General features: G+C 33.3%; 3 protein-coding genes across 4 annotated transcripts; 1 reads left to right on the forward strand and 2 right to left on the reverse strand.

Moving 5' to 3' along the window:
• Positions 1-802: 802 nt before the first annotated feature.
• LOC117909848 (ATP synthase delta chain, chloroplastic) lies at positions 803-1,730 on the reverse strand. Its single transcript, XM_034823896.1, has one exon. It carries the CDS (start codon positions 1,666-1,668, stop codon positions 934-936), a length of 735 nt encoding a protein of 244 aa, XP_034679787.1. The 5' UTR covers positions 1,669-1,730; the 3' UTR covers positions 803-933.
• Positions 1,731-15,702: 13,972 nt separating this feature from the next.
• LOC117909854 (IST1 homolog) lies at positions 15,703-20,854 on the forward strand. 2 transcript variants are annotated; one of them, XM_034823905.1, is made up of 7 exons: positions 15,703-15,854; positions 15,981-16,098; positions 16,667-16,799; positions 16,925-17,028; positions 18,989-19,160; positions 19,301-19,441; positions 19,512-20,854. In XM_034823905.1, the coding sequence occupies exons 2-7, from the start codon at positions 16,049-16,051 to the stop codon at positions 20,370-20,372; spliced, it is 1,461 nt and encodes a 486-aa protein (XP_034679796.1). In that variant the 5' UTR covers positions 15,703-15,854; positions 15,981-16,048; the 3' UTR covers positions 20,373-20,854. The 2 variants fall into 2 exon arrangements, with proteins under 2 accessions (XP_034679796.1, XP_034679797.1); XM_034823906.1 differs by lacking the exon at positions 15,703-15,854 and having other exon boundaries at positions 15,890-16,098.
• Positions 20,855-21,559: 705 nt separating this feature from the next.
• On the reverse strand, positions 21,560-22,293 carry LOC117909853 (elicitor peptide 6-like). The gene is made up of 2 exons (XM_034823904.1): positions 21,982-22,293; positions 21,560-21,893 (listed from the first exon to the last, which is right to left on the reverse strand). Exons 1-2 carry the CDS (start codon positions 22,258-22,260, stop codon positions 21,798-21,800), a joined length of 375 nt encoding a protein of 124 aa, XP_034679795.1. The 5' UTR covers positions 22,261-22,293; the 3' UTR covers positions 21,560-21,797.
• Between the last annotated feature and the right edge of the window lie 2,224 nt (positions 22,294-24,517).

Here is a 24,517-nt window from a genome sequence, read left to right on the forward strand (position 1 = left end):
TTAAATTTTAAATTTTATGTAATAAAATTAATTTAAAAATTAAAGCAAAACAAAATTATTTATTTTGTAAATAATTATTTAATAAATTAATAACAAATTTATTTTTTAAAACTCATTTTTCATATTAATTGATAATAGTTTTTTTTTTAATTTCAAAGTGAAAAAAAAAGATAATATTATTTATTTTATATTAAATTTAATATATTATTTATATATTAAATTTAGTAAAAAAATTAATTAATTTTATAATATAATTAAGGGACGATATTAAATTTAGTAAATAAAATTAGTTAATTTTATAATATATATTTATAATAATTGTATTATTGTATAAGTATAACAGATAATGAAAAAATTGATTTTTAAAGTTTTTTTTTTTTTTTTTTTATGAAAATCATCTTTTGAGGACGATTTTTTTTTTTTTTATATCAAAATTGTATATTCAAGAGGCGATTTCTCATTGATAAAAAAATAAATTTTAAAAATTGTGTCTTGAAAAAACGATTCTTTTGTCATAAATCCTCTTTTGAACATAGGATTAAAAAAAAAAAAAAATCATTTTTTTCTTATTTGACAAAGGTAGATTTAGAATTATTTTTTCTAGTACGCTAGTGGAGGGATTATTTTTTAAGCTGTCGTACTGTTATAAAAAATCCCGCTAAAGAAAATTTCCCAAAATATTTATAAACACAATATATTGAAAAATGTATAATGGGATTATTTTCACCGGTATTAATTAAATAAATTTTAGTGTCAGTTAGATTAAAATTAGGGAAATTGTCTCTGTTTTTTAATTTAAACGAAGATCATCGCTCCCCCAACAACTATTATATTCTAAGAATCAATTGATGAACATACATATAATTCCGCTTTGACAAAACATGAAATTAAAATTAATTCAAAACATGTTTTTGTTTTGAAAAAGCGATGAAATCAAACCAGTTGAATATTCCCCAACTCCAGCTCAGCAGCAATTTCCTCAAGCTGTTTCTTCACGCTCATATCAATCAATTTGGAACCGCCACTTCCATACCTGATTGTGAAGCCAGCCACCAAGCTCGGATCGATCGCCGTCTTGATTCTCACATTCTTGGCGCCAGTCAGCTTCTGCACTTGCTTCGCTATCTGCGCCAAGTGCTCCGACTCCAGTTTCACCACCGAGCTCACCACTGCCAACTCCGTATCCGTCAGCCGGTTGTACACCAATTCGAACTCCTTCGCTATCTCTTTTATCAAATCGATTCGCTTCATGTCCACCAGGATGTTCAGGAAGTTCATGGTGTGTGGTTGGATGCCCGATGTCTTCGCTATCTCGTCCAAAACGTTGCGTTTCTTCTCGATATCAATCGTAGGGTTGCAGAAGAAACCCAGTACCTGTTCATCGGACAAGACTTTTTCAATTTTCTCAACGTCTTCCGCGGTGGTGTCTAGGGTTCCGTTGGACTTCGCGACGTCGGCGAGGGCGGTTGCGTAGCTTCCGGCAGCGGTGGCGGACATTCTAGCGGAGGAGGCGCCGGATCGAGATTTCCCAGCAACTTTGTTGGTCAGCCTGAAGGAGGGGAAGTTGCCAGAGAATGAGAGGTTCAGCGGCTTGTTCGATAGGCTTTTGGCCGCCGATGGTAGAGATCTGGACTGGAACGTGACCGGAGAGTGTTGCATAGCGGCCATTTTTCTGGCGAGGAAGGACAGAGAGAGAAAGGAGTTGAAGAATTTGTTTTCCTTTTTTTGGGTTTTGTATGGTGGTGGCTGCAGAAAGGGGGTTTCGATAGGAGTGAACGGTTAGGATTGGAGCGCATGAAGTAATGGAGGGTGGAGAAATGATTTGGATGATATTCGTATTCTGAGAACGATGCCTCTTATCTTCATTAGATAACGGGCTGCCACGTGGCATCATTTGGTGGAAAGGCGATTTGCCCGTTGCAACCCATCTGGAAATCCACAAAAAAAAAAAAAAAAAAAACCCCGGATTTAGACCTTCAATTGTTAGCAGAAGAAATGTCCCAATTTTTGACATAGAAAAAAAAAAAAAGAAGAAGCGGAATTGAAGTTTGTAAGAAAAAGATTGTATATGTTTCAAGTGCTGGACCGTAGCCTCCCTCGAGTGCTTTTCAATTGAAGAGAAACGGACAGCTCAAAAAATTCCATTTAATTAAAATTATTCTTACAAATAGATTTTTGTTCTTGATTAAAAAAAATTATATTTCACGTATAAATGGATGAACCTTATGGTGGAATATGCCCATTATTCGTCTTGCCCTTCTTGTGCCTATGCTGTCTAGGAGTATTAGGCATCTGTTTTGTAGAAGGAAAGTTAAAGAAATACGAGTCAATTACATCTCAACCATTAAAGATAATAGTGCATTTTCAGTTAAACTCGAGTTGGCCCCTTTACTAGAAATAGTGCATTATTTCTCACTAAAGTGATGGACTTGCACACTTCCTTTGTTCTAAAGGCATCACCTATAAAATAATTAGGATTCACAAATAGGTATTAATTCCTTGTATTGTAACAAACTAATAGTAGTGGGGCAACAACAATAAAAAAATACAAAGATGAAAGCTAAGCAACTATAAGTTTTATAACTCATTATAGTTATTACTAACCTAATATAACAGGCAAACCGAAAATGAGAAAATAAAAAATCACCATTGGTGAAATAGTTACCATTTTTCAGGGTATAAGATCAGAGTGAATATTTCAAATCAATAAGATTGACCAACAATAGAAACAACCAAAGATTAGTGTGAGAAAACATCATGGTACTTCTTAGAGTTAAACCAGTGTCAGATTCCATGGTATTTGTTGCATAAACAAAGCTAAATTAAGGCTACATTCTTAGAAATAATTCAGTTTATAAAGATTGAATGCATTCTTTAAGAAAGATCTTATCATTGCTTTTTAAATATAGACTTCTATAGGTAAAAACAACATTTGCAACCATTATACTTATAAAACTAGTCAAATTAAAATTGGCAATGTTTAACAATTCAACATACAGGACATCCAAAAATACAACATCCAAAACTTTAAAATATCCATAAATTTAACAACATTGAAAAAAAAACATTACAAAGAAAATGTTAACGTCCCAAAATATGTCTCTAACATCATCTCAAGTAAAAAAACCTAAAGTGAAAGTGAATCATCATCTTCGTCCATAATTATGAGTTGGAGTTGTGAGTCATGAATCGAAGAATCACCTAGCAATATATATATATATATATATATAAGTAACTTTACTAGATATTTTAATATAAAACCATTTAGAAACTTGATAATTTTGTAAATTGGTTCCCTTCAATTTCCTTCCATAACCAACTTTGAGCACACATTAAGGCCTTCAAAGTATTTGGATGAAGCCTACTACGATGTTTTGATACCATCCTGGCACCGATGCTAAAGGTCGACTATGATGCAATAGTAGATATCAAAATAGTATAGATATCTCAAACAATCATCTGCAAAGTTGGATACTTTATACCATGTTTTCCACCAACTTAAAACATCAAAATTTGAAGTCCTTAGCAAAATAGACTCCTCTAAGTAATAATCTAACTTCGACTTCATATGACTTTCTCCAATTGTACTATAAACAAATAAGTCAAACTTTGAAAAAGGATCTTGTCCATCATAGTTGAACTCCGAAAAAGTTGAATTTGATGAAGTACCATAGGATGAAGTTTTTTTTTTATCTAACTTGGACTTTGATTAGCGCTCAGAAAGCAACTCATAACACAATCCATGAATTCTTTCTATCTCATTTGAAGCTTTAGACCTATACATTATTAGGAAGTAAAACTTTAAAATCTTCATCTTGTATCTTGAGTCAAATATAGTTGTTGTTGTCATCACACTATGACACCTACTCCAATACTTGTCAAACTTTTGCAACATACTTGATGTCATCATTCTCACAACATCATTTGAACAGATCAATCAACCAACCATATAATGCTTCTTTGATCTCACATACTTTGATGAAGAAAGTATTTGCAATGGGATAATTTCACCCTAAGAATTGTTGTAAAACAATTTCAATCTTCCACACATTTCTTTAGTCATATTCTATTCTTCCTCTGATGGCACAAACATGTAGTGTTTTTCACTTTGCTTGTGGGAACATGTCTTTATATGTTATAGCTATTGATAACATCAAGTATGTAGAATTTTATCTTGTTTTACAATCAAGACTTAACTTCTTATTACATCAAAATACACAATTAGTGAGCTACATCTTCAAACTTTTCCACTCTTGATGGTGTTGCCAACCAATATGCAACACTCTCACGAATTTTTTCAATTCCTACTCCGATGACATCCAAACCTTTCTTCACAATTAAGTTCAAGACATGTGCCACACATCGCACGTGAAAAAAATTTCCATTAAGTAAAAGTGAACCACTCAAAGACAATTTCTCCACAAGGATATCAATCATTCTATCATTACTTGAGCAATTATCCAAAGTAACAATAGATATTTTTTTATCCATATTCCAATCCAATAAGAAATTCATTAACATATCTGAAAGAACTTCTTTTGTGTGGAATAGGCACATAAACAAACCTACATTAAAAAATATATAAAAGAACATATCATTAATATAAGTGATATCATTAAAGGATCAAATAAAAAAACACTTACGAAGTTTAAAAAAAAAAAAGCTAACTTTACAATATGATGTTGTAATAACCAAGACTCATCAATGTAATGTACAGATAACCATATAGCCTTTCTTTTGATTTGATGTCCACATATTAGCTGTGATTGCAATTGTACTTTCAAGTTTTTCTAAGTAGCTAATCATTTTCCATTTCTCAACCTCATAAATCTTCGTTATTTCACCCTTAATTGTATTGTGGGAAACCATCTTAAATAAAGGTTGGAGACTAGTAGCAAAATCTCTAAACCCCACATGATCAACTTGAAAGTGTGTACTCATGCAATATAATTGCATGTGCAAGCTTTTCTCTTGAAATATCTTGATCAAAGGTAAAACCATAAATTTGAACTTTTTTATGACCTTGTCTCTCTACTACTAATAATTGTTGTCTAATATTAACATTTCTTCGTTTCATACACCTATCTATGCGTTCATGTAAATGTTTTGTCCCATTCTTGCCATCGACCTTGAGCTTTCCTTTAAAGTGCTTGCAAATAACATAATATTCTCCATCTTCTATGACTTTATCAAAATCATTCCAAACAATCAAAGTTAGTTTTCTTCTTTTAGATCTCAATGTTCCATTAGTAGGTGAAGTACTACCTATAATTAGATGTAGACCCACATTTGGAATGGAAAAGTTTTCCCCTTCTTCTGATGCCATTTTTCTTAATACAAAATAAATCCTATAATTAAAACATTCAACCAATAAGAATATTACATTCAAACTAACCCAAGTAAACCCTAAATAAATAAGCCTAGTTACCACATACATAGACTACAAAAATAGAAGAAAAATCTATGATTCCAACTTTCAATTCATTTATATTAGTTTCCCACACTTTCTCGAAAACCAAACAAAACATAGAGAAAAAAAAATTTGATACAACATAACAATGAAATACACAAAAATATGAAGTTGCTAAATTCTAAATAGCATTAAAATGAAAATGAAAATAAAAATTATTAGAAATATGATTATAGATTTCAATTTAGGGTTAAAGCAAACAATTTTTTTTTTTTTTTTTTACAATTGATGAGTTCATAAAAGGGAGATAAAATCATTCATTGCTTTTGTGCATGTGAAGCCACTAAATTAAATCGATTTGGCTTTGACAATAAAAAATTACATGGAGATTTCAGGCAAGAACAAAAAAAAAAAAGAATTTGAGCAAACAAAACCTAGAAATTTAGGGTTTCTTTACTTGAAAAAAAGGAATCCAAACAAAATCAAAGCCTTTAGTCCTTGGATTTTGGTACTTTTGGTGATCTTTGGTTTTGTTTTCTTCATCTTTCAAGAAAGTAGAAAATGAAGCTAGATAGGTCATCTTTTCCACAACCTGTGAGCTTTATCTCTTCTCTACCCTAACAACTCAAAATCTAAGACTGAAATTTTTTGAGTTGGGAAAATTAGTCCAAGAGCCAAGCATTTGAGAACAGTGACAAGGGGAGATTTCTGCATTGAATAGGAATAACCTTAAAAATGAGATAGGACGCAAATATTTATAGATGGAGTTTTTTGGTATTTTGTAAGATGTAAAGGGTAAACTTGTAATTTTATATCCAAGGTGCGGGATGCAAATTATTACAAAACCCTACCCCGTCCAATCCTCGATCACTATGCTTCCATACCCATCCTAATAGGGACAGGTGACCCGAAAAACTTGCGAAATTGTCATTCCTACTTTAATTAAGTAGTATACTACAATTTCAAATGAATTGTCCAAGTTCATGAACTGGTTAGGACCAAATCATCTACTTATAAGATAACTTGAATCTTTTATGTCACTCTTAATATACGCAAGTCATGTATAATGTAAAAAAAAATGACATGTTTTTAAGGGCTCTATACCAACAAATCTATACTATAAAATGTTTATGAAACATTTCATACCTAAAAAGCCCTTATAAAATTTTTTATTGCATTATAAACATTAAAAAAAAAAAAAACCCTCTCCAATAGTTTAGTTCACACTCTCCTTATACAGGGGTAATGCCTTTTCATTTGACACTTACCTAGAAATCTCCTCTAAAAAAATTATTTCCTCGTAAGCCTAAAAACTCTTCAATCATCATGATGCTTTTTGAGTTCCCACTTATTCATCCTGTTAACTTTGCACTTGACACTAGTTTATTCCTTGTATTGCATTATCTTTTGAAAATGCAAAAGGTAACAATAAGTTCTTTTGTTCTCTTTTTCTTTTTCTTCATTTTTCTTAGTAATATTAAAAGTCAATTTCAAGCACTACAATTCTTCATAATTCATGCTCTTTCTGGACCTTTGAGATCGAAGTTTCTCATTTCAATGTTTACTTGACATGCTATAATGAATGATTTAGTGGTGTTGCTTTCACTCTTGGTATCTTTTATATCTCTAAAATGCTCTTATGTATTTGAAAATTTTCAAACCTATGTTTGATTGGTAAAAAGTTTTTATTGTTAGTTTGACCTGTTTGTTTGATTTCATGGGTTAAGCATTGAGAGACTATTTCAAAACTTGGGATTTAAAAAAATCTTTATGGGGTTTGGTGTAGTTATTGACTTGTTGCTTGGTCTAATTAAAATAACCATTTCAATAGTTCAAATCTTATTTCATTTTCTTTTAATTTCTCTACAAAGCATTATTGTTCTTAACTATCCTATGATTCCTTATTACTATGGTTATAAAATAGTTTAAGAATTTCTCATTCAATCTCAACTTTCTAAGTTCTTGATTCCAATTTGACTCTACAAATATCTTAATTCACTTGGTAGCTATAAATTCTTCATCCTTTAGAAAAAATTGAGTTAGTTTAAGGGCTAATAATTTACCTCAAATTCTACCTTTATATTTCTTAATTTGTTGTGTTAAAATTGCTTATGACAATTTATTCCTTGTTGGAAACATGAAATGTCTAGCACTATATCTTTAACTTTATCATTTTTCTTGCAATTAATTAAGTGAATTGAGTTAGTATCCAAATAGGTTTTCTCATTCCGCCAAAGGGATTCCACTTCTTCTTTTTATTTTTCTTGCTTCTCTCCTTACACTTTTGGTTCAAGAAGTTGAAGCAATAATGAAAGTTGATGGGGGCTACAATAGTTGTGTGAAATTGATGCTAACTTCATTTGTGCTACTCATGATTGGTGGGCTTATGATAAGTGTAACTACAATCCTAGTCTAAAAGGATATTCATCTATAATAAAATATGGTAAAAATTCAAAACAATTATGGACCCCGCATTGCAATGCATGCATTTCCACTCAAATGACGCGATTCGCTTTTTATTTTTAAAATTGATTTTTTGAAAAGTTTTTGAAATCGCCACTTATTTTTGTTTTATTTTTAAAGGAAAAAACAAAATAAGAAAGAAAAACCTTAAATGTGACTCCTAAAGGAAAAACGGGTCTGCGAAAAATCGAGTCTAGGTTCGGGAGTTGGGTTACCTATTGGGAAGGTACGGTGATGAACCATAACACCCCTCTAAGCCTTAAAAATTAGGTCTCTACTAATTAAGTTAAAGCAAGTGTGACAATTAATAGATTAAACATGAATGCCAAAAGAATATCAATCTATAAATAATTAAATAAACAAGAAAGACAAGGTGTGTACCTGAGTAGTAAGTTGACTGTTTCATGGAAAACAAAGGTTAGTAAACGAATACAGAATAATCAAATGTGTCACAAAGCAAATCAAGGTCAATCAATGTTCAATCACAGATATTAGGCCCCACCAATGGCCAAATTATTTTTACATAAATTAATTTCATGAATTCTATTATTTGAAATTATGAAATTTATTCGTGCTTATTAAAAAAAACGTGAAGGTCGGAAAATGATTAAAAATCAAGGAGTTTGTAAAAAAATGCTTGCCAAAGAAAAAAATGGCAACAAAATTTATTAAAATTGGAAAACATTTAAAATAAAGGGAAAAAAAGAAGAAAAAAATGCATGCCCAGAGGAAAATGGCAGAAATTGATTTATTAAAATTAGATTTTTAGAGTCTTAAAGATGTCCAAGGATGAATAAAAAAGAACTAAAGAGTTAAAATTATTTGAAAATTGGACTTTTAAAAATCAAAGTGTGGAAACAAGAATAAAGAATTAAGAAGGTGAGACACGTGGCCTTCGAGTGGTGCACTGGATGATGGCCATGTATGGTCAAACATGCAGGGAGTAGAGTAATGCATGGTCTTACGAGGGAACAGAAAGCAGGGGATGGGTTCTAGACTCTACAGATGATGGCTCATCTTCATCCAAAATCTCATAGCTTTCTTGCATGGGCCAGTAATTTGAGTGCTCTTTCGGTTGCCATGTAATCTGCTAAAATAAGATTGATCATTGGAAACATTCTTTCCTAAGGAAGGCTTGCAAGTTTCAAAAAGCTTCCCCACATCGATTAATGAAGCCTTCTCATCAACTGAAACTGAAACGAGCTCAGGAAATTCAAATGACAAGGAATGGGCAAGACCAGAATGAGGAATCCACGTTGAAACCTCCAGCATAGTCCCATATGCTCATAGTCAAGTTGAGTTGCATGCAGCTACAAGAGAGTCGTAGCATTCTACCAACTTTGGTCTATACATGTGCAATGACTCTAGGTACTACAAGAAAACCATGCATGGGGAATTTATGCATGTGAGGCCCCAGGTGCAAAGGAACTAAAGGCAGGTTACGTGGTAGATTGCGTAGGGAATTACAACATCTGAATTTTCATCATAATGTGTGGAAACACTTAGTTCATACTTTTGGCCCTTACCAATTGTTGCCTTCAAATCATCTATGTCCATACTTGTTTACCAAGACAAATCTTCTCTTACACTCATCATAAGAACTTGTATATACAGCTTATAGATGCACGTTCAAGGCTTTGAACCATTCCATTGAACATCAAGAACTCTTTCTTAAGGTCAACCAATCTAAGTGGATGGCTCCTTTCTCAAAACAATTCACCAAAGCAAAGGATTTCAGCTTACCCCTGCAGCTTACTAGAAACTCCATATTGGGTAATGGGAAGGCACTCCTCGAGTTATAAACTCTCAAGGAAGCTGAAACTTTGGCTAGAGAGACTAAGGTGGTGTTTGTTTTTTTGGCTTTTTGCTGAAAACCATTTAGTTTTAGAATTTAGGTTGTTTGTTTTTTTACTTTTTCATGACTTATTATAAACTTTTTACTAAATAGAAAAAGCCAAAATATGTGGCTTTTTCTAAATAGAAAAAATGACACAATGGTTTTTTTTTACTTTTTAATACTTAATAGAAATAAAATACTACAAAAACAAACAATCTAATATTTAATACTATTAAGTATTAAGGTTCTATTTAGAATTAAGTAAAAAAACAAACACCACCTAAATCATTGTCTGATAAGAATATGAATTAACGGAGGCAAAACTGTTTCAAATATGGGCAGCCCTTTTCCAACCTCAAGGCATGCTCCAAGTATTTCTTGGTTGATGGGTAAAACTCTAGTGTGTTGCTGAAACTTCTCCAGAATAGCTCCATCTTCAAAACCACCAAGTTCAAGGTCTTGGTCCTTGTCTGGGTCGTTCAGTTTAATTTCTTGAAAGCTACAACTATCCACATGTCTTGCTTTCACCTGGACTCTTTCTCTATTCATCTTCAAGTTCCCAATATTTGTACCAATGTAGGGATCACATGCTGCACCTTTAACACATCTGCAAACTCATCAGCTTCTAATGGATTTTCCAACTCTTGCATCTTCCTAAACAGTTCCAAGGCTTCATTTGGTTGCTCATTTTGAGCATACCTGAAGTCATCACTACTTAATACCAGACACTCGAATTGTTCCCAAGCTTGGACCTAAGATGAAAAGCCATTCTGAAGAGACTATGTCATGGAAATTAGATTCATATTTCTTGAAGGTTGTTGTAGGTGGCATAATGCCAAACAGACATGGCAGTCATGAAGAGATGGGTTAGGAGGATGGGTTTGAAGTTGAAGAATGGGAAGGTGGTGAGTTTGGCGGGTGTGAAGGTTGGGGAAATGGTTGGATTGAGAAAATTTGGGTTTGATAGAGGAAGGCTTTGGTGAGGGGTTTTACAAAGGCTTTCGGATGGCCTTGCATAGCCATGCAAAAATGGGAAGGATGGTGGTGAATAGGTGAAACTAATAATGTGGTTGAGAAGTGAGTCTTGCACAGCTTCTTTCTTTGTATCATGATAGAAACTGAGACTCCCAAGGTAATGAACTGTTCAAGCTTGACTCTGAGAATTTAAATTTGAAAATAAATCTTGAGGGGATATGAATCACTCTCTAATGGGACAACATGTAGTTTCATTGCGAGTGAAATTTGGATCATGACAAAGATCATCATCTCCCAGGAAGAACTTCCCCATTCGGTTTCCTAAACTACAACCCATTTTGGTGATCACCCCATTCAGCTCCAACAGCATAGATACATGAACCATCAACAGTCAAAAGGCAACACTAATACCCCGATATGGCAGTCACCAATTCTAAGCAGAGTAACCAAGCGACTCCATGAGCAGTGAAACAACATTTGCCCAAATTCAGAAACTGTGCCCATATGAAAACCAATGGCAATGCTGGCAAAAACTATTCTCCTTTGGGGTATGAATGGCCACTGAGAATAAAGAGTAAACAACAAGGGAGCAAGCATAAAAACAAAGCATGAAATGAACCAAAGAAAACATCGACTCGAGCCCCATCTCATATTGAAGTCGATGGGCTTATGTATGTTATATATATATATATATATATATATATATATATATATATATTGTTGGTCAAAAATAAAGTGTAAGAAGAGTTACACTTTTGAAAAATAACTTTTGAAAATAAAGTGTAAGAAGGGTTACACTTTTAATGTGTAAATTAAACACATGATTAAGTTTTGAAATGTTACAAAACTTGAAAGGTTAAGGAAGACAATGAGTCTTCTCATCTTTATAACTTTATAAAACTTAAGAGGTTAAGTGTAAGAGAGTTACACATTTGAGATTAAATCATGTTTAATGTGTGAATTAAACATATGATTTAATTTTTTGAATGTTACAAAGATGAAGAGATTGAGGAAGACAATGGGTTTTTTCTCATCCTTGTAACCTTTTTTCAACCCTAAGAGTGCTTTATATGACTTTTCTTCTTTTTGAAATCTTATACAGAAAAGTGAAAAGGCTTGATCAATCTCAAGACTATTTCCATTAGTTCCCTAAAGATTTCTAGAAGTGGGAGGAAATAGAGTTTTTGGACAAAGTTCCAAGAACTTGTTTGAGTCTTTCTTGTGTTCTTCTTCTTCTTGCTCTTATTTTGTAACTTTGAGAGTTTTATTGTATCAAAGTGAGTGTTTAAGAGTGTTTCTTTTCTCCATTGTATCCAAATTTTCCAAACAATGTATAGGTGGGCAAAACCAGGTGGAAATAAGATCAAAGATATGACTCAGACACCCAAAGGAAAGCTAAAAAGGAATTAGATCACTTTTAAACAAATTTCACATAAAAAACAAGGTATGGATTATTTATAACACAGTCACAGCAACATAAAAAAAATCAACTACAATAAATATGTGGTCCAGTAAACATACCTGAAAAGGCTCCCCTCTAGCGAGACTAGCTAGGTTTCAAGCTACTCTACTTCTTCTCCTAAAAAAAAAAGGCTCCCTCACCGTCTAAAATGCTCCATATTTCCTTCTGTTCAACTCTCTTTTCTCCGACTCCTCTCAACCTTTCCTCCCTATCTATCCCACAGTCTCGTTCACCTCCATCTCTTACAACTCTCCCATGGTTTTTAAACTCCTTTTCCCTAATTGTCTCTCACCCCCTCTCATGCTCTGTTTTTGCTCCTGAAATCTTGCTACCCAAGCTCACTCCCCAAACGTCTCTGAATCCTCCTGCCACACATCACCTACTGGTTTCCCACATAAAAGGTCACTGCACCAGCCCACTCTCAAAGTTTGCTACCAAAACCTCCTAAAAGATGGTAAAAATGTGCTCCAAAAATGACCAAAAAAAAAAAAAAAACCTAGACCAAAAATGAGGGTCTACACAATTATTTGTCATGCTAAGACTTGATCAACCTTCTCAAATTTTAAAGCATACGTCTTGGTTTGGCTCCTAACAAAATAATAATAATAAAATTATGACAAATATTGATAAGTGTATTTTGATATTCCTAGGAGTCTAGGACTTGTCACATTCTCTTCTTGCATAGGCAATTGATGATTTTGTGTATCCCAGGATTCAAGCAAATCGCTAAAGTCTAAAGAATTACAATATGCCTATTTTTTTATTGCATTATAAACATAAAAAAAACCATCTCCACTAGTTTAGTTCACACTCCCCTTATACAAGAGTAAGGCCTTTTCATTTGACACTTACCTAGAAAACTCCTCTAAAAAAAAATTATTTCCTTGTAAGCCTAAAAAACCCTTCAATCATCATGACGCTTTTTGAGTTCCCACTTATTCATCCTATTAACTTTGCACTTGACACCAGTTTATTCCTTGTATTGCATTATCTTTTGAAAACCCAACTAAGGTAATAATAAGTTCTTTTGTTCTCTTTTTCTTCTTCATTTTTCCTAGTAATATTAAAAGTCAATTTCAAGCACTACAATTCTTCATAATTCATGCTCTTTCTTGACCTTTGAGATCGGAGTTTCTCATTTCAATGTTTTACTTGACATGCTATAATGAATAATTTAGTGGTGTTGCTTTCACTCTTGGTATCTTTTATATCTCTAAAATGCTCTTCTATATTTGAAACATTTCAAACCTATGTTTGATTGGTAAAAAGTTTTTATTGTTAGTTTGACCTGTTTGTTTGATTTCATGGGTTAAGCATTGAGAGACTATTTCAAAACTTAGGATTTAAAAAGTCTTTATGGGGTTTGGTGTAGTTATTGATTTGTTGCTTGGTCTAATTAAAATAACTATTGCAATAGTTCAAATTTTATTTCATTTTCTTTTAATTTCTCTACTAAGTATTATTGTTCTTAACTATCCTATGATTCCTTATTATCGAGGTTATAAAATAGTTTAAGAATTTCTCATTCAATTTCAACTTTCTAAGTTCTTGATTCCAATTTGACTCTACATATATCTGAATTCACTTGGTAGCGGTAAATTCTTTATCCTTCAGAAAAAATTGATTTAGTTTAAGGGCTAATAATTTACCTCGAATTCTACCTTTATATTTCTTGATTTGTTGTGTATTTTGATATTCCTAGGAGTCTAGGACTTGTCACATTCTCTTCTTGCATAGGCAATTGATGATTTTGGGTATCCTGGGATTCAAGGAAATCACTAAAGTCTAAAGAATTACAATATACCTATTTTTTTAATTAGCATGTAGCATCTTCATGATCAAGATTTAAAAAGGTTTACATAAATTTATTTTACATGATCAATTTCATATCAATCAATTCTCAAAGACTACAAGCATCACTCAAATGTACCTTGACCTAACCTCATCACATGCAGTGACAAGTTTCTCCTACCGATATATACAAAAGGTTTTGGGTCTCTCTCCCCAACATTCACTCAAAAGCGTTTTCCAAACTTATTACTAAGAAATACATCAAAGAAAAAGTAGGACAGCAAAAAGAAAAAGTGTTACAAAAAAATTTTCAAATCACATTGAAGATAAATACTATAAATCTTTATTTATATCCTAATTATTATATTAAAGGTTGATATTAAATACCAAATAAGGTTTTCTGACAAATAAAAGCTAAATTTGAATTGAAAACTCTCCATATTTTTATAATTGTATACATCATATGTTTATGGCATCAACCATGGCATACACATGGTTAATAATAATAATAATAATAATAATAATAATATCACCCAAAGCAATACGTCGTTTATAGTCTTCACAAACAAGTGTTGAAAGTCTTCCTAAACAAGTGGTTAATGTGACGCCACACCCTGAGCTGCATAAAATTAATGTAACATAAAAGAAAATTAATATGTCAAAATTCAAAAAAAACCTGGGCCCTCCACAACTTTTGATGAACCAAAGTCAACACATAAAACATTACCTGTCGCATCAATGCAATAACTTACCCTACCGTTAAACGCCCATTGCAACAAAAATTCTTTTTATTTTATTTTATCTCTGTCTGTCTTGTGACCGAGTGGAACCCACCCCATTCAAAATTGCCCAAATCTAAACTCTTCGTTTTAAAGTCCTTAAAATAAAAAATAAAAAAGTGATGCACAAATGAACTTAATAACTTAATATAATTTAATAATTTAATTTAATTCATTGAGATAACTTATATCATAATTTAAGGTTAAAAATTATTTTAATTTATTAAATGAAAATAGCTAACTTATTTTAATCTCGATTTTAGTTTTACCACATTGGTCTATATTTAATGAAAGGATATTTGATGACAATGAGTTCAAATTCATAACTCATTTTTTATAATAATTATTTTTATAATTATTTTATACATATATAATACTTTAAATATGAATGTTTAAAAAAAATTATTATTTAAAATAGGTGAAAGTATAAATATTAATAAAAATTCTCAAATGAATTTATCTTTATTGTGAAAAAGTGAGGGCCATATTTTACTTTCCTCCTATGGAATAAAATATCAAAATTATCATTATTTTTTATAAAAATAATTTTTAAACATGAAATCAATCGAAGAGTAAGAATGTATGGTGGTTTTAATATTTTTAGTTCAAACGTTAAAAAAAATTAAAAACACTTTCCTAAAATTATTATCAAATATATTCTAAATATGTATTTAAGAGTGATTATAGAAAATATTTTTAACACTTAAATAATAATTTTTTTTAAATATTATAATTGTTAAAAATATTTTTTAAAATCACTAATAAAGAGAGTCTAAATATTTGTTAACATCTTAATACTTCTTATCCATCAAAGTGTAACTTTTAATTTTAAATGCAAAATCATCCTTATTATTATTATTTTTCAAATGTACAAATATTTATTAATTAAAAATTAAAATTATTTTCAAAGGAAAGGAAAGAAAAAGAAAGAAAAAAAAAAACAAAAACAACCAGCGTAATGAAGGTGGAACCGAAGGTCCATATGAAAAATCGTTAGGTCGGCATTACCCAATCCCTAAGCGGCTAAGCCGCGTTCTAGATTTCTAATCATCCTTGGCAATGACTATACAACCATTTTAGAAACCTTGGCTCTTAAGAAATCATTTCTTTACTGCCCTGTTTTTAAGCGCGTCACAGGTCTGAAATCTACTCATTCTATTGATCTATTCTTCGTTTCATTCCTAAATTAAATAATTTTCTATATAAATCATAAACAGGAGTGCCGGATAATAAACGTTGTTCTCTGATGTTTTTGTGAATTAGGGTTGTGGTCTTGTGGGATTTTGAAATCAGATCGGGATCTGAATCAGTTGGATTATCATAGTTCCATCATGTCGATGCTCGATTCCTTCTTCAACAAGGGCTTCAAAGGTTCGAAATGGTAATATTTCTTTTATTTTTATTTTGTTGTTATTATTTTTGTTAAATTCATTATTATTATTATTTTCCTTTGGTTTCCGGGAAGAAGCAATAATTTTAGTATTTGATCATGGGAAAAAAATATCCATCTGGGTTTGATACCTTCTATAAGGGCGACAAAGCTTCCAAATGGTGCCGCCTTTTCTTTCTTCATAACAGTGTTGTGTTTGGTTTCAGAGGACACCAAAGAAAAAAGGGGTCTCGAATTTTTAATTTTAATTATGAAAAAAAAAGTGCCCAACTGGATTTGATACGGCAATCGTGTTGCTTAGTTATTTTGGATTTTTTTTTTCTATGTTAGTATGCTGAATTGAGTTTGAATTCTACATTGAGATTGAGAATTTGGCAAGTTTGTTGAGTGCTGAAATTCTTGTTTTATTTGATGCAATTGTTTTCGTATATGACATTTGTTTTTGGGTTTTTGGGTTCTGATATGAATTTCTGTCATTTGTTGCCGTTATCATATACAACATTAGTAATTTGATTTTTGGGTTCTGATGTGAATTTTTGTCGATTGTTTCCAATTGCAGTAAAACCCTATTGAAACTTACAATCCCTCGCATAAAGTTGTTAAGGAACAGGAGAGAGATTCAGATAAAGCAAATGCGCCGAGACATTGCTAAGCTTCTTGAGACTGGTCAAGAAGCTACTGCTCGAATCCGGGTAGAAACTGTTTTCATTCTTGTTTAATGGGCTTTGCTAAAATTGAAGAATTACTAGTTACTTTTGAGTTTTCTAGTAATGATACTAGTATGGTGGTTATGATCTTCTGGATTTTTTATTTTTAGGTGGAGCATATAATAAGAGAAGAGAATATGATGGCTGCTCAAGAGATCATTGAGCTGTACTGTGAGCTTATTTCTGTTCGCCTCCCAATCATTGAAACACAAAGGTTATTTTCAAATTGAATTTCTGGCTCTATCTAATATGGGTTTATTTTTTAAATGTTTTCTTTGCTGTTGTTATCATCATATTAGTACTTTTGAATTCTTGTTTGAGTTCGTGGTTTTAATTAGATTTACATGGTGCAATCAATGAGATGAATTCAAGACTGGAAGGATTTGAGGTTTGATTTAGTCAGGAGAATTTTGGCCAAAATAGGGATGTTTTGGGAAATATATATATTTTCAAATCACTCACTTTGAATTGTTTCAGTTTTTTGGCCAAGAATTTTGTTACAAAGAGAAATTTGTTGGAAGTCTTCTCCAAGTAATTTAATATGTTCAAAAATTGGGTTGGCAGTTTTGGTTGCAAACCTGTATTTGGACAAGTTGGCTTCTAGGGAAATAAATTCATTGAAAATTGTGGATCAAAAACTAAGTTCGAGTTATTAACACATGTGTATGTATAAGTTTTTCTTTGAAGTTTTAATATCCTAGAATATATTTGGTATGTAAGAATTTACAAGCCCTGATATTAGAGTTTGACCCTTGTTGTAATTTGAAGGGAGAACTTAAAAGATTTGGGCGAGAAACTGATGTTTGAAGTTCTAGTTCTTCAACTAGTATTGTAAATTTGTAATTTGTGGTAGCATGTTTTACTTCAAATAGACATGGAGTTAGGCATGAAGTTCTTTCCTGTATATTTGTACAATACCTTGTTTCTTCAGATGTCATTTCACTTTGTATGAAACATCCAAAAACACTTCCACCTGTTTATAGTATTTCAGAGAACCCTGCAGATATACATCTTACTCCTGTGATGATTCCCACTTGTGTATACTCAGCTGTTGTTCAAACAAAAAATTTAAGGGTGTGGAGTTGGGACAGAAAAGTTGCAGGCTGCAAATATGGATGTAGAGAGCTACTGGAAAAAGGGCAACAGAAAGATGGACATATATGGGAAATGGACATACATACTCTTGATGTGCTAATACTGTTTCTAATTTAATATGAATATATCAGTGGGTAAATACCGTAGCAGTTTATGCCATTTCATTTCTCCTCGTTTTTCTGTTTTACTGTTGAGGATTTTGGCATGTATCTTAATATGGCATTTTACTAAACAAACATATCTAGCAAATAAGGAGAATCCTCTACTGATGATTTAGATATTTGATCTATTCTTGGCTTGGATCTTTTGCATGGTTTCATCTGAGGAGCTACACCTTTGATTAGGCTTATGGTAGAATTAAAGATGTCTAGTCTTGTCAAAGGGAATTAAAGATTTTTTTCATGGACATCTAGTCTTGGGCAAATATCTTCTCCTATTCACTGGACACTCCTGGACCCACAGCTTGTGGGACAGTCAGTCACTAGAACCCTGTTGCTGGCAGTTTGAATGTACACTGGGAAATCTTATGCACTGGAGAGGAATTTTTGACACCTTTGGGTGCTGCTCATAGGAAGTTGATCTCAGCTATTGCTCATTGCAACTGAGTCCTGTAGCTCATATCAGGGCAAAATTCAACTCTACTTTACTACATGAATCACATGCTTGTAGTTTGGTATTTATAGTTTCAGTGACATTTTCAAATTCATTATGCTTGTGCCAAGTTTGGCAGTAGCATTACTGGTGGGGATTTTTTTCCAGATTTTAGTACTCCTCGGAGCCTTTACGCACTGTAACCTAGGAATATTGTTGTCTTTGGTTGCATAATACTTTAACGTTTCACTTTGTGCTCACCTGTCTCTGTTTCCTCCTACCTTGTAAATGCAGCATTGTTTATTCATATTGATTTCTCAGAATCATAAATGTGTAGCTATAGTATTTCATTTTCTAATTCAATATTCAAATTTCTTAAGACCTTTAGGCGTAGTCACAGAAATTGACCAGTTAAAAGAATTTTCCTAGTTTCTCAAAGATTTTCCTGTTTTTCTTTGTTACTATTGACTATCGTAATGTTATTTCAGGGAATGTCCCTTAGACCTGAAGGAAGCAATATCGAGTTTGTGTTTTGCTGCACCGAGATGTGCAGATCTACCAGAGCTGCTGCAGGTTCAAATGCTAATGGCCTCCAAATATGGGAAGGAATTTGTAGCGGCTGCAACTGAGCTCATGCCAGATTGTGGTGTTTGTCGCCAGGTTATATGAACTATCAACTCAAAGTGCAACTGCTCTCTATGGATAATGGCTGGCAGCATAGATTTTTTTACCCATTTGTTTTCCAAATAAAAAAGAAGTTGTACATAATATTCTTCTTTTCTTTGCATTTATAATTGCAGTTGATTGAACTGCTTTCTGTCCGTGCTCCTTCTCCTGATGTGAAACTGAAGCTACTCAAGGAAATTGCTGAAGAGCATGGGCTAGATTGGGATCCAGCTGCCTCTGAAACTGAGTTTTTCAAGCCACATGAAGACTTGCTGGTAAGTAATATTTATTACTGCCTTGATGGCCGTTTTTTGTTCCTGCCTAATTTGTGTCTTCTCTTTGAAGAATGGCCCAACACAGTTTGTCAGTGGATCTAAATTGCCTCTTCCCAAGGAGAAACATGATGAATCATTGCACTCTGCCAGTGAACAAACACCCAAGGAAGAGGATTCTGATTCTGATGCTGGCTTCTTCGACCCATTAGATTTTCCTGAAGTTCCCAAGGCAACATCACAGCCAAGAGTGGATGCCGTCTCCCCCCCTGCCATGTTCCCACCTTCTCCATCTGCTCCTCACCCTCAAGTTAATTATGAAGCACTAAGACATTCTGAAGTTAATGAAAACCTATTACGTCAACCACATCCACAACCTCAGGAAGCAGCGGAAGAAAGAACAGTGGCTGACCGAAATGAATCGCCTGATGTTTCAGTCAAAGCTATGGAAGATAAACAGTTTGTGCCATCATTTCTCGCCCGATATTGGCTTCTGCATCATTTTCAGCAAGGCAAAATAATCCACCTCCACCTCCCCAGTCTCTCAAGAACCAAAACTGAGGCCGATATTGATTTGCAGGATGTATTGGCTGCTGCTCAGGAGGCTGCAGAAAGTGCTGAACGGGCTGCTGCAGCAGCCCGCTCAGCAGCTAGCCTTGCACAGGTCAGAATTGCTGAAATCATGAAGAGAAATGATCAGGTCCTTGATAGTAGCTGTGAGAATCCATTCCATATTGATACATCTGATCAATCACCTACAACAGAAAAGCCACATGTCGATCATCACAACTCTCTGGGTGATTCTGATGGTGTTTCAAATCCCTTGGATGCTCATCAAGACCCTGAGAATTACCAGGCATCAGAGGCATTGAATCTCCTTCATATGACAGAGACAAGGTGGGGATTGATTCCTCACCATCCGATGATCATGTGATTGAAGACAAGCCTGCTCATCACCAACCTCAGAGATTGCCCTCCATGGACGACGACTCATATTTTTCGTACCCAAACTTATTCACCTCACAGGGATCAAATCTTGGATCTGGTGTTCATTCGTTTACGGATACTTCCCAATCCACTCATGAGCACTGAATCTGAACAACTTGCCAACAAGATGTTTGCTCATCTGTTTTTTAAGCTCTTGCTGGTGAGTGGATTTTATGTTATTAGGCTTGTATGAAGTGCCTTCATGGTTCTTTCTTTCCTGTAAAGTAGTGCAGCTATCAGACATTTCGGAAGCATAATTTGTTATTATTGGCTTCCTTGGTGGAATGCAGCATAGAGAAAAAAAATACTACCTGTGTGGTAGGGAAGCCATACCGGGTTTTTTTTTACATCATTATGTGCTAGTTAACTTGTAGGAATATTTGTGTAAAAACCTTGATGTTTTGCTGGAAATAAAGGTTACTTTACCTATGTTGGAGCCTATATATGTTTTCCAAGAAAACATGGAACAAGTGTACCGTGTCTCTGTCAGCTGCCAAACCCAACTCTGCTTCAAGCTAATGCTATATTTTATCCTTCAACCAAACCCTCCTGTCTGAAACACCCAAATCATCATTTATAACATGATTTTGGGGATTGGATCAAATTGAAGAAAGGGATGAAATGTAGCATATTTTCTGGTTTTCAAATCAAAGACAATTGTAATGAGTTGTCAATCTCAGAGACTGTATCTCTGTTTTTATTATCATTTTTTTTTCCTTTTTTTTTTGTCAAAATACAACATCAAGATTATTTATCATGTAGACAAGGAGACGACCATAAGTTCAAAATGATTATGCAAAAAGAGTTGAAAGATGGATGAAACCCACCAAAAAAACACAGATGAAAAATGGGGTGAAACCTACCAAAAACTGGAACCCAAATATTGTAAGATGTATATTTATGACTTGATGTTACATATCTTTAAGACAATATTAGTTTATAATTTATCGTCTGCAGTCGCCATTAAAGGCATTAACTATGAATTGCTTTGCCTACTTTTTCTTCTTACAAGAAGCATCGATTTCAAAGTATACCACTGAAGTAATGCCATAATATATAATCCAGTATTTCTGTAACTTATTCTTTTTAAATAACATAAAAGAACAACTCCATATAGAGTTGAAAAAGAAACCCTAGATCATGAAAATGGCCCTCCTTTACAAGCAAATTAGTACAAGTGTCTCACGGGTGTGAAATTACAGACCATGCATCCTTGCACGTGGAGACCTCTCATCTCTCAAAAGCACAAACAAAAAATTAAAAGTGAAATTGAAAAATCAAGACCAAACAAGAAAAACAAAGGGACGCCCATATCCTAGGTTTAACCAAACTTGTTTGCCAACACTCCACTGGTAGTGATGGGGATTTAGAATCAGTTAATCTGAGAACCACCTCCAGGCCTGCTTTCAGAACTTATTGGTGGCCTTGTAGGCCCTCTCCTCAATTCACGCGCACTTTCAGCATCCTCCTGGATGTCGCATAACACATAAATTCATCTCAAAAGATTCAAATAAAACTTAACCAAAAATGAAAAATGAGAGTGAGAGAGCTCTTACGAAGGTGTTGTTATCTTGTTGTGTAGTTGAAGGAGAGTCAGCTGATGATGAGTGTGCTCCTTGTTGTGTAGAAGAACCAGATTGTTGGGGACTTGCTTCAGTGTCGTCATCATCCTTTTGTTCTGAACTGCTTGACGAAGAGTCCCTAGAAGTAGAAGATTCCAGGCCCAAACACTTGAGAATAGCCCTTATAGCTTCTTGAAGATAATAGCATGGATTGTGAGAGTAGTAAACAGTTGTTGGTCTCTGTGTCATCTCCCCGGTTGATGGCTCCTCCATCTCTAGATTATATTTTTCTTCTTCTTCTCCTCCTCCTCCTTCAATATCTAGCTCTTTAATGGGGTTTGGTGGTGTACCTTCTTTTGAATGAATGCTACACTGCTTCAGGTTTTGACACATGTACAATACTATCCTCCATTCATTTTTCGTCTTCTATTTATTGGGGTTATATGGGCATGCATTCATCTGGCTGCCACATTCTTCAATGCCATGTTTAGTATGACAACACAACCCTTCTGACACATTTATAAGAAAAATATATGCATAATGACCTTCTAATCATCTCTCTTTAGAAAATAAGATTATATGAAGAACTTCATGCATCTTATTTCGGAGAATAATTCAACAAAGCATTTTTTTTTCTTTTTAAAGAAATTATTAATCTAGCAGCTTATTTTTACCATAGCTCTATTAAAAGGAAAAACCCTCTAAATTTGTACTTCAATAAGTGAAAATATTAAAACTCAATTGCCTCTTAAAACATTTTAACAGTGCTATTGGGGTAATATGGTCATCTTAAATGATTTGAAATGAATGAAAAAGACTCATCGATCCTATAATTCCCATTTTATTTCTTGGGCCAAACCAAAGTTGGACCATTGGAAATGGAAAAACCACTATACAAGGCAAATTGCAAGGCCACTAAGGTGACAGGAGAGGAGGTAGAAAATACAGTAAAAATAGTCAAGACAGATAGGATACCTACTCTTGGGAAAGAGATCAGGTGAGACTGGCACTTACTCCACCTTCTCCTGCTGTCTTTGGCTCCTTGTACTCTCTCTCTCTCTCTCTCTCTCTCTCTCTCTCTCTCTCTCTCTCTTATTTAATTAGCCAAACAATGAATTTAGCTTCATTCCCAAAACCTTCTTCGCCGGGGCCCAGTATTTGATTCGAGAGAAATGAAAAGGTGGCTTTATTCACGTACTAAAGAAAACATATGTACTTGAGTATATGGAAGTCAATTATTAACTTGTTCATCTATACCTTTATTACATTTATAACATCTCCTTAATGTCCACCATAATTAAGAATATCTTTTATTAAAATATCATTAACTTAACAAAGAATAAGAATCTCTTTAAGATCGGTTTCAAAACAATTCTGAAAAATAAATTTTAAAAATGGTTTTTAAAAATTGTTTTAAGATGTTTTACAAAACAAAAATTTGTTTGAAAATTTGAAATGTTTTTAACATGTTTATAAGTATATTTTGTGTATTGACAATTCTAAGTCAAAACTCCCATTGTGTCTCGTAGCTCATATTCTTCAGATCTTCCCTTGGACACTTGTCTTTTTCAAATTGTTCGTATTTGAAGATGGCTAGAGGAGTTGGTAAGTGCATTTGAGGTGATGGATGATGACAAACAGTGACCAATCGTATTTTAAATTTTTATCTTTTTATTGGAAATGAAATTGAAGCTTAAGAGTGTAAAACATTGTGTTTAAAACATTTGAATTGGTTTTTGATTGATTAAACTTAAGGGTAACAATTTATACTGTATCCATGTCCTTTTTATTCTTGTTTGATCGATTAAACTTTCTTCACATTTTCATTCCTTCATCTTTTTCCAAGATATTCTCAACTGTTTGATGGGTTTTAAAACCCTAATACTTAAGCCATCTTTTCAAATGTGGAGAAAACAACTGTAAGAGAGAAAACCTTGATTTTTTTAGCTTCGAGTTTCTCTTACCATATTGGGGAGTGTTTGCCCTATGAGAAAATTTTTAGGAAAATAAGGTTTTAATTGAAAAATCTTTGTTCAAAATGGGTTGATTCATTGTGTTCTTCATCCTCACTTTCATATTGCTCTCATATTCAACTTATTGAGGTAAAACCCAAGATTCTTCTTGTGTGAACTCAAAAAGAGGCCGAGATCAAAGCTTGGAGCCGATTCCAAGTGTTTTCCTAAAGAAGAAATGGGGTAGTTGAAGCTTGAAGGTTCTAGGCAAGTGGTCCGAGAGATGATGAAAGACTTGGTTTAGGTAAAACCTTGTACTCATCTATTTTTTCTTCTTAGTGGATTATTTGATTGATTGAGGCCCATTGTTTTTTATCTTTTCAAAGGTCTTTCACATTAAAAATGGGTGTCATTGTCTCTCCTTTCTATCTTGTCTTTTGATTAGTAATTCATAAGATTATAGTATTTTTCATTGTGTTATGTTCATTAGATTAATTTGACCATGAGTTGAAATATGACTATTGAATCTTTGAAAGAACAAGATATATTTTAGTTTTTGTTGATTGATGACAAGGGGC

This window comes from Vitis riparia, unplaced genomic scaffold (assembly GCF_004353265.1).
Source record: "Vitis riparia cultivar Riparia Gloire de Montpellier isolate 1030 unplaced genomic scaffold, EGFV_Vit.rip_1.0 scaffold437_pilon_pilon, whole genome shotgun sequence".
NCBI classification, from domain to species: Eukaryota; Viridiplantae; Streptophyta; class Magnoliopsida; order Vitales; family Vitaceae; genus Vitis; species Vitis riparia.

What these genes read in the sequence shown, in the direction of transcription:
- LOC117909848 (XM_034823896.1), bottom strand. Translation starts at nt 1,668, where the DNA reads ATGGCCGCTATGCAACACTCTCCGGTCACGTTCCAGTCCAGATCTCTA.
- LOC117909853 (XM_034823904.1), bottom strand. Translation starts at nt 22,260, where the DNA reads ATGGAGGAGCCATCAACCGGGGAGATGACACAGAGACCAACAACTGTT. An exon ending in AACAAGATAACAACACCTTC is followed by an intron (nt 21,894 to 21,981) that starts GTAAGAGCTCTC and finishes TGCGACATCCAG; the next exon opens with GAGGATGCTGAAAGTGCGCG.
- LOC117909854 (XM_034823905.1), top strand. Translation starts at nt 16,049, where the DNA reads ATGTCGATGCTCGATTCCTTCTTCAACAAGGGCTTCAAAGGTTCGAAA. An exon ending in GGCTTCAAAGGTTCGAAATG is followed by an intron (nt 16,099 to 16,666) that starts GTAATATTTCTT and finishes TTCCAATTGCAG; the next exon opens with TAAAACCCTATTGAAACTTA. An exon ending in ATTGTGGTGTTTGTCGCCAG is followed by an intron (nt 19,161 to 19,300) that starts GTTATATGAACT and finishes TTATAATTGCAG; the next exon opens with TTGATTGAACTGCTTTCTGT.